Consider the following 10,458-nt stretch of genomic DNA (forward strand, 5'->3'; position numbering starts at 1 on the left):
GTTGTGCTGCCCAAACATTTTGTCTACACTACAGTTATATTTATTTATTATTTATTTTATTTATTTATTTTATTTGGGGGTGGTTGGCTAATAGCAAGGATGCATAAAATTGAAAACCAGTGGTAGAGAAGACTTTTGTAATTTTACAAAAGATTACCTTTTTTTCAATGTTTTGAACTTTGTGTTTTATAAAATAATAATGAAGAAAAAATTCAACTTTCCAGAAATGCTAAGTTTTCTTCCCCATCATTTCTAATATGGGGTGCGTTTCCCTAAAACCAACTTTGGTCACAAGTTCCTTCGTTACCAATAGAGTTCAGTGGAACTAACAACCGTAGTAAGCTAACTGCAGATGTGATTTACATCATGTATGTCATGAGCAGATGTACACTTTGATCTTAGCGGCAATAATGTGATTAGGTGCATGTAAATGCACTGATTTGTGATAATGAGCAATGTTTCCCGATCAGCATATCAGTATATGGAAAAGATCATGAGACACTGAAGACTAGAGTAAAATTACTGAAAAATTCAGATTTGCCTCATAATTATTTCAATAAATATCTTTAAGTATATTCAAAAAAAGAGTATGAAAACTGTTATTTCTTTCTTTCTGTTTTCTTTTTTTTTTTTTTTTTTACAATTACTTTAAAAATTTTTTTATCAAATTAATCTAGCCTTGGTGAGTAGAAGAGACTTCTCGTGAAAACCATAAAGAAAAGATTCCAGATTTTTGACTGGTTGTGAACATACATGAGCAACATTAACAAGATGATCCTCCCTTTCAGCTCAGAGGATGTTGACAGCAGGCCCAGGATGAAGAAGAGGAGGAAGAACACATTTGGGGTGGTGATGGCGCAGTGGATAAGACGCATGCCATTGGTCGGAGAGACCTGGGTTCAAATCCACTGTGAGACACCAATGTGTCCCTGAGCAAGACACTTAACCTCTAGTTGCTCCAGAGGCGTGCGACCTCTGACATATATAGAGCAATTGTAAGTCGCTTTGGATAAAAGCGTCAGCTAAGTGAATAAATGTAAATTTAACAATTTTCTATAAGCTTGCCATGTGTTATAATAAAAACAATGAACATGGCTACAATAATATGCTAAATGTTATTAAAAGATTCCAGTTTGCAAGAAGTTTGAGTGTCTGACTCTACACTAGAGGAACTCTTTTCTGAAGAAGCCTTGTTCTACAGCACAACACTGCAAGCCTCCTGTCCTTCCCTCAGAAGAGCCTGTCTTCTGCTGCTGGGGTAAGAAACACACTCTTCCTCTTCTCTATCAGCTGTCCTGCACCTAACTCTGCCTCCTCGGCACTGTCTGAAAGAGTCATCTCCACAGTCAGTAATCACAGATCACAGATTCTTCTGAGAAAGTTGATATGCTCATTTTCTTAAAAAAAAATAGTTTTTTTCGGGTGGGACAAATAATACAGGAGAGATGCTAGAAATCTCTATATTGTTCATTTTTCATATCTTTACGCTTTATGAATGTTTTTCTTCTGAGAAGCTCAAAAATTATGGTTCTTTGGTAATTGTTATATTGTTTAGTTTTATCCTCTGATAGTGAGCACAGAGCCCTGATCATGACATGCAAGAAAAAGAAAGAAATCATGTCCATGATTTACTAATTCGTTCCCTCTATGTACTAAACGTGCACGATTACTTTTACATTTCATTGATTTGCTAAATCGTATGCACAATTTACTAATTCGTTCTCTTGATGTATAAATAGTGTACACGTTTTAGCAAATCGAGGGAATGAAATAGAAAACCGTGCGCATTAATTAGCCTAAATTTTTTCCTGCATGTCGTGTAATTAAAGCACATCACCACCAGACATTTATACCAGGAGCCTCATATACGACGCTCACAGTTTTACTTTGTGCAGTATCTCTGTGCAGTATCTGCTGAATTGTTTCATATCTATTTATCATGTATTTTTTCATTTATAACAGCCGGTCCGCGCGTCATCCATGCTGTACATCAGAGAAAGAGCTTTTTAAACGGGGTTTGTAACTCCGTTCAAAGCCCCCGTCCAGCAGCGGATTTGTTTCGCTTCCGTAGCTCAACTTTTGCTGCGGCGTTCAGCCAATCAGAGCACACCGGGTGTCCGCGCTGCAGCCAATCAGCGCGCAGGGATGTGCGTGTCACATAAAAACGTCATTGAAACCTGTAACCTCCTGAAGCATAAAGCAATTACAGATAAGATTAACTTTATAAAGCAACAATGAGATAAAATATATAAATAGACATAAACCCGGTATAATAAAAGCTATAATTACTTTAACCTCATACCTCGAAGATGAGTTCAGTGGAACATGTTTAGGATGGGATCTTTTTTTAGACTTAGACTCGCTGATATGAAGTTCTGTCGCTAGATGACAGCACCAAACCACACTGAACATCTGCTGCTCAAACACCTGTTAGAGAAATCTGGGACGAGTGGGTGAAAAAAAAATATTGAATAAAATCACTCGCATTCAGTTGCATTATTCTTATTCTTATAGGCAGTAGCAGTAATGGTAAGTCAAGCATTACTATTTCTCATGCTTTAGGCTGGTGGTTATTATAGTAAATATTGTACAGAATGCACATAAATGCTTCAACTGCAAATAAAATAGCACCAAAGTCAACGCAACTCTATAATGTCACAAGTGTAGCTGAGAAATAAAAATGTCATGGTGAAAAGAATGAAAGTGAGATGGTGAACTCTGAACACACAGAGCGAGAGACTGAAATTAACTGATTCAGAACTGACCAGAGATCAGACGCCTGTCCCGTTTCATGAGAGCATGTGCATGAGTGTGTGTTCAGAGATGACTCACGGTCAGTGCAACAGCTCATGAGAGACGCCAACTACTTCCTGTCTCACTGCATCCTTACATCTGAGCTCTGACTGCACCAGAACTCTCAGATCTGTGTGTGTGTGTGTGTGTGTGAGTGTGAGTGTGAGAGTGTTTTTATATATATATATGTGTGTGTGTGTGAGAGAGAGAGAGTGTTTTATATATATATATATATATATATATATATATATATATATATATATATATATATATACATATATGTGTGTGTGTGTGTGTGTGTGTGTGTGGAAGAGAGAGAGTGTTATATATGTAGGTGTGTGTGTGTGTGTGTGTGTGTGTGTGCATGAGTCTCTAGGTCATCAGATAAGCGCGAGCACCTGTGGTCACCTATTTTGTTGTTTGCTTGTTCCAGGTTTCTGCAGCTCTTCATGCATCCTCTGCATGCACACCATCACAAGAGCAGGGTGATTTTAGGACTGCAGTGAGGAAATATTATACTTCAATATTTCATCATACATTTATAGAAATTAAATAACATCAGTTACTTCCTGTTTCATACATTAGCAGCGGTCATTTGATGTTATAATTGAGACATTATTACTTTTTATGTAACAATAAAAAGTAACAGTTATGTAGCAATACGTTTTATATGTAGGATATTGTTTCTTTTTAAGTTACTTTTTATGAAATTAGCACAATATTGTTCCTTTAGCTACCTTTAATTCAGTAAATAGGATTTTGTGTCTTCTTTAAGTAACAATAATTTTAAAAGTAATGTTTTATGAGATTAGCACAAATATTGTTACATTAAGTAAAAATAATAAAAAGTGACTTTATTTCATAAGTTGGATATTTAAGTATTGATAAACAAAAAACGATTTTGTAATTAGGATATTGTTACTTTTTAATGAAATTAACACAGAATTGTTACTTTCACAATGATAAAAATGTACTTTTTATTTAATAAGTTAGATATTGCTACTTTTAAACAACAACTTTTTAAAATTAAATAAGTAGGATTGTGTTACTTTTTAAACAACAAAAGTTAGTTTTCATGGCAGCACAATATTGTTACTCTAAGTGACTGTGTTAAGTGAGATTAGCACAATATTTTAAGCAATAATACTTTAAGTTATAATAATAACTTAATAACACTCTATCATTTGACAAGTAAGATTGTGTTACTTTTAAAGTAACAATAATATAAAGTCCCTTTTTAGGTAAATAGAGAACAAAAACAAAGAGGTTTCAGAAGACAGACGTAAAATTGTAGTGACAGATAGATGTATCATCATTCAGCCAAAACTTCCTCTTTTTAGTTAGTCTCATTTTAGAACCCCTCCCTAGTTCTCTCCCCGTCTCTCTCTCTCTCTCTCTCTCTCTCTCTCTGGCTCTCTCTCTCTCTCAGACACACACCCTTCCTCGAGCAGCAGTGCACGGTCATCTCTCTCTCTCTCTCTCTCCCTCTCTCTCTCTCTCCCCCCGTCTCTCTCTCCCCGTCTCTCTCTTTCTCTCTCTCAGACACACACCCTTCCTCGAGCAGCAGTACATGGTCATCTCTCTCTCTCTCTCTCTCTCTCCGTCTCTCTCTCTCTCTCTCAGACACACACCCTTCCTCGAGCAGCAGTACACGGTCATCTCTCTCTCTCTGACTGTGTCTCAGTGAGGCTCGGGGTCAGAGGATGTCAGGTCGCTCTCAGGAGACTCTGCTCAGATGATGCTGTGCTCACGGTGAGGATGGACTCTCGCGCTCTGACACACAGGTTTACCGTCTGAAGGTGTAGGTGTGGTTCTTCTGGGGTTGATAGATCAGTCACACAGCAGCATGGCCGACTCAGGTGAGAGCGTGAATAAAGACATGAAGGTGTTTGTGGTGGACAGCCAGGCGCTGCCGCCTCCGGTGTCTGTGAGGAGGGACGACCCGCGGCTCTCCGTCATCTACCTGCTGCTGGCCGTGGCTCTGCTGGGGGTCTTCATCGAGGCTGGGCTCATCTGGCATCTGTACAGCAGGCCCGCGGTGAGTCCTCACACATGTGTGCTCCATGCAGCTCAGATAGATATTAGTTATGCTCAGGTAACCCTGGTCTGTGGTCAGTTTAGACTAAAAACACTGTTTTGCATTTTTTAAATGTTTGGTGGGATGGTTTGAAACATGGTTACTTTTGTAGCACTTGATATATGCACACAAAAAATCTTGATTAGAAAAGAGTAAATCATTGTAAAAAAAAATAGTCACTTGTGATCTGAACATACAGAGCAATTATGCACAATCTACAAATCATCCTTGTTGAGGTAGTCATCAATAATGCCTAAATACAGCCAAATGCAATACCTTGTAAAAGTACACTTCAAACGCAGCTAGTCAAAACACAGCCCTATTTATCTACAACTCAAAATGACGCTGTGAAAACTGTTTTGGAGCATGAAATTCCCTCAAAACACGAAGTATTAATGTGATGCGTATTTGAGTGTGAGACTCGGATCTCTTTAGATCACCTGAAGTCCTGCTGGAGATGCTAGCCGTCGGGTTTAGTTCATGTAGCTCTGGAGACATCCGTACATTCAGCTTCCCTCGGATCATAGTTCTAGGAATATCTGCCGTGAAAAACTTTACATTGGAAAAACCCCAACACAATCATTTCAGTAGTGCTGACACACTTACTGTACATCTTAAAGGGAAAGCATGTGTTTTATTTGCTGTAGCAACACATCTCTTTTACAGTATGTTTTTCATTACTCTTTAGTTTTTCTGTGATCATGTGCTGACTCAGATAATATGAGCTGATGATTAATTATGAGATGTGTTTAACAGTTATTATTATGCTACACAAATGAGTCACCGTAGCCCTTGCTGGAGGTCAGATGACCCCTCTCACCCCTGTGCTGACATCACTTCCTCTAACACTGCAGGGAATGTTCCCATGTGTTGCTTCAAAGATGCTGTCAAAAGTCTCAAAAACTCACTCTGCTTTGATCTGTTTGACCCCGATCAGACGATTCGGTGTAAAATGCAGCCAGTCCTCTGCTGTTCTAGTGTCAGTTGGGACAGAATCATCTATCATTTGGCTAATATCAGATCTTCGTAACCTGAGGTTTGGCATTTGCATATGGTTTGAACCCCTTGGTAACTACCCCAGATTGCTAACCACTAAGTTACACAACCCCCGCAGATTATTGCTCATGGTTTTGGATTACTGTGCAGATTTCCTGTAAACATTTATTAAGGTTCGCACAGTCACACCCAAGCCACTGTCTAAAAAAAACTGTACTAAACTAAAAAAAATATACCATTATATACATTTAAAATCCACGATTATGTAATAAAATCAATTGGTGCTCATCCTGGTAACAGTGTAACAGTCCTCCATCAAAACTAATAACAGTGTTATGGTCCAACCAATGACTCAAGTGCATGAAATTGATCTTTAAATACAATGGGAGTCTTTTTTAATTAGTTATGTTAAAAAAGGTTAAAAAAATTACTCTCATATACTCTAACTCACCCTCCTCATTTAAAAAAAAAAAAAAAAAAAGTTAAATTATATGCTGCAGCAATTAAGTAACATTAAAAAAAAATCTTTGATTAAAATTATCCCAAATAAGTGCTAATGTTTGACATGAAAATTTGGTTTATGAGATTTGACCAATGTGTTTACAGAAGTCAGACAGTTTCGCTCTCTGACAGTAGATGGCGTTTTAGAAGAGCAGAAATAACCTGATAACTCCGGGACACAAAGCGCTACGTCAAACTTCAAGTATTTTTTATACTTGGCTAGTGTGCATGAACGCAGGCGCTCGACACATGCACTCTAGAAAGCTCCATCGTTGTCCGGCGTCTGCTGTATTTTTCTCCAGAAGAAAAAATATCTTTGTACTTTTTTAAACTAAACAACTGATTAGTGCAAAGCAAGTCAATTGTGCATGTGCAACCTGTGATGAAGTACACACCACTATTCTGGTGACGAAATCTAAGTATACTTTGGACTTAACTTTCTGTTTCTGACATGCAATGTGTCAAACAACATTTACATGTTTTCAAACAGCCATTTTCTAATTCATTATGTTAATAAAGGAACACCATGACACAGAGATGAGAGCTGAAACACTGTAACAGCTGTGGCTCTGTGAATGAAAGCACAAATCCTATTGGTTGGTTTTATGAAAAGAGATCAGAAAACGTAAAAATCACAATTTATCATTGCATTACATTGACGGTATACACATATTTGTTTCAGTCGGACACATTAACACCCATTCGTTCAAACTGCTGTGAACTGACCATTGTTCACATCTGAAATGCCAAAACATTCTTTTGAAAGACTTTCTTTTTCTTCTTCTCTAGGGACCATCAGATATCCAGAAAGTGGAGTATATAAAAGTGAGTATATATTTTACTCAAGTGTGTGTGTGTGTGTGAGTACATAAACAAGTGTTTGACGATCATATTAACGCTGCTGTAAACACTTATGTGCAGGGAGAGAAGCACACACTTCCCAGCAGTTCACATGGTTGGTAAACACTCACACATTCAGAGGATTGCAGATGTGTTCAGTGTTCATTCGGCTTGTTTTCTCAACAGATTCCAATGAAGTTTTACCTGAAAAACCTCCCAAAGCTGAGAGCAAACCAGCTGCATTTCTGCAAAGTATGGAACAACTTCTACACACACGTATATATATTTATATATATATATATATATATATATATATATATATATATATTTAATAGGGTTGAAAAAAGTGGAAAGTTTCCAAAACTTTCCAGAATTTTTGGAAACTTTCTGGAATTGATTTTTGGACATTTCTGAAACATTTGGGGATTTTTCCCATTTTCCTAATATGCATCAGACATTATATTGCTAAATATATTGTAGCTTGTGTTTCCCTGCATGACGTGTGTGTGTGTGTGTGTGTGTGTGTGTGTAGTCGCTTCGCCTCCGTTCAGTAGGAACGGCGTTCTGCCCTGGAGATCTGACAGCTTCACGGTGTTCTTGAGGGGTCTGCAGTACAAGAACAACAGCCTGCACATCCAGCAGGACGGATACTATTACATCTTCTCCAAGATCTCTCACATGGAGAACTGCAACTTCTTCAAGCACCAGGTGATGCAGAGGACAGAGAGGTACAACTCCATGGCCATCGAGCTGATGCAGAGCTCCAGGTAGTCCACAGCACACACAGATCTCCTCAGACCACAGCTGCGAGAGTTAAACCTCATCAATGCTTTTACTGTAGGTTCATCTGCGTGACAAATCTATCCCAATCGAGGGGCAACAGCTACCTGGGAGGCATCTTCCATCTGCTTAAAGGAGACAGTGTGTTCGTGAAGGTCAGTAACAGCTCGCAGGTGCACGGAGACGTCTACGAGAACTTCTTCGGGGCCTTCATGGTCTAAATACTGACATACTTCTGCAAGGACGTCTCACACACACCCTCAGGTTCTCATTACGGTTTTTAAATATTATTTTACACATTTAGCGAATTGCTGCAATATAGGATTGTGCAATTATTATTTTTATTTCCGCAGGTATATCAATATATTTAGTGTGAGTATGGCTGACTCCTGAGCCTCGGATCCGGTGCCATTTCTCTGTAAGTTTAAGGATGAGTTAGAGGCCCATTCTCAGGAAACCATTTGAAAGGAAATATATTTTTAATCACTTGTTTTTAAGTATTTGTACTATTTAAGAAATCATGTTTAAAATGCTTGTAAACTTGTTACTGTCATCAATGCTTTATATATTATAAGCTGATGATAATTTATATACTGTACACACACTCACCTAAAGGAACACCTGCTCAATTTCTCATTAATGCAATAATCTAATCAACCAATCACGTGGCAGTTGCTTCAATGCATTTAGGGGATTGGTCCTGGTCAAGACAATCTCATGAACTCCAAACTGAATGTCAGAATGGGAAAGAAAGTTGGACAATTGGACAGTTGAAGCCTGGAAAAATGTTGCCTGGTCTGATGAGTCTCGAGTGATCGAGACATTCAGATGGTAGAGTCAGAATTTGGCTCTTCGTGTCCTGGATGTGCATCCCACAGATCTCCATCAACTGCAAGATGCTATCCTATCAATATGGGCCAACATTTCTAAAGAACGCTTTCAGCACCTTGTTGAATCAATGCCACAGTTCTGAAAGTGAAAGGGGGTCAAACACAGTGTTAGTGTGGTGTTCCTAATAATCCTTTAGGTGAGTGTGTATTACATGTCTCTGTTTGAAGTGAAGGCAACATGAAACGGTTTGATCATTTCTGACTCTCACTGTAATCTGAATTAAACTGGATTTCATGGGTCGCTGCATTCTGGAATGCTTCAGTGCGACTCATAATGTGACATGCATCTCAGCGTTGCTGTGTAAACCAGAGACTTCTGCTATGCTCAGGTTTATTTTCTTCAAATGTTGTCATGATGCAGCAATTGTTTCAGAGTATCTTTTTGAGCAAGTACCACAGTGCTGAGGTATTTTACCACCACACACTTCACCTAAAATTTTTTATTTGCAGGCCATTCATCAGGTTTGTAGAAATGTAGCATTGCATCAGTGTCTCATCAATGGATGCTCTGCAGTGTATGGGTGCCATCAGAATGAGAGTTGATAAAACATCACAATAATCCACAGCACTCCAGTCCATCAGCTAACATTTTACTATAATGCTATATTTCTCTAAATCTGATGAAGAAACAAACTCACCCTATTGATGGATGGCCCGAGGGTGAGCACATTTCTATTTTCGGGTGAACTACTTTAAGTGCGTTCAACGAGACGACGCACTTGAATTGTTCAAACATTCTGGTGTGCGTTCACACTCTCGCACAGAGTGGAGGTGTGACATTGTTTGATGTTATTTATAAAAGTACATGTGTGTTTTGATATTGACTGGAATGTGCATTAAATGTGTATCTTAAAAAACAAATATTGAAATCTCTGAGTCTTCTCTAGCGAGCCACAATAGTCTTGCACAATGTCACTTATCTTCCTTATTTTCTAGCTCTTGCTTTCGACTTCACTGTACTGAGTGCAGCGCTGCACTTCAAAGCCGCAGAGAGAACGACAGATAAAGAGAGAGAGGTGGAGGGAAGGAAGAGATAAGCAGGGAGATGTGTGGGGACGGCAGGATGTGGCGACACGAGGTGGAATAAGACAGAAAGGGGACAGTGCACAGGAACAGGGTTTTTGGAGGGGCCAGCGGTTGCATTTTCCTGACTCAGCGCATTTCTGCATTCACAACGGAAGTTTCCAAAACAACCTGCTGTCACCACAAATAAACAAACGGCTGTGCAGTTTCTTTTAGATTTTCTTTCCATTTGAAGAGCGAAAGACGAATGCCTGGTCATGTCTTCTTCTCGTCTCATGTCTAACTGGTATTACTCGAGCACACCTTGACCCACAGGTCAGATTTGGGGTCTTATATGGCTGGTTGGTGAGGGTCGATTCGTCCCTGCTGGCAGATGCTGGTACTACACCATGTGGACTCAAAACCAGTGTTTCTCGTTAGCTTTGGCTAGTTTTCCTCAGTAAAATAATAACTGATAGTTTCTTGCTCTCACCAAATATGAATTTGTGAACTGTTTGTTTGCATCCACACAAAAGAGTCTTTTTTTTTTAACAAAAACTGCATGCAAATAAATCAAAA

General features: G+C 38.8%; 1 protein-coding gene across 1 annotated transcript; it reads left to right on the forward strand.

Moving 5' to 3' along the window:
* Positions 1-3,743: 3,743 nt before the first annotated feature.
* Positions 3,744-8,593, forward strand: LOC113120545 (tumor necrosis factor ligand superfamily member 14-like). Its single transcript, XM_026290456.1, has 7 exons — positions 3,744-4,831; positions 7,157-7,192; positions 7,289-7,322; positions 7,394-7,459; positions 7,740-7,974; positions 8,049-8,251; positions 8,341-8,593. Exons 1-6 carry the CDS (start codon positions 4,640-4,642, stop codon positions 8,206-8,208), a joined length of 723 nt encoding a protein of 240 aa, XP_026146241.1. The 5' UTR covers positions 3,744-4,639; the 3' UTR covers positions 8,209-8,251; positions 8,341-8,593.
* The last annotated feature ends 1,865 nt before the right edge of the window (positions 8,594-10,458 follow it).

Source organism: Carassius auratus, chromosome 1, assembly GCF_003368295.1.
Source record: "Carassius auratus strain Wakin chromosome 1, ASM336829v1, whole genome shotgun sequence".
NCBI lineage: Eukaryota > Metazoa > Chordata > Actinopteri > Cypriniformes > Cyprinidae > Carassius > Carassius auratus.

Excerpts from the sequence above, each read along its gene's own strand:
- LOC113120545 (XM_026290456.1), top strand. The coding sequence starts at position 4,640 with ATGGCCGACTCAGGTGAGAGCGTGAATAAAGACATGAAGGTGTTTGTG. Across the intron at positions 7,193-7,288 it reads AGAAAGTGGAGTATATAAAA|GGAGAGAAGCACACACTTCC; the intron begins GTGAGTATATAT and ends ACTTATGTGCAG. Across the intron at positions 7,323-7,393 it reads ACTTCCCAGCAGTTCACATG|ATTCCAATGAAGTTTTACCT; the intron begins GTTGGTAAACAC and ends TTTTCTCAACAG.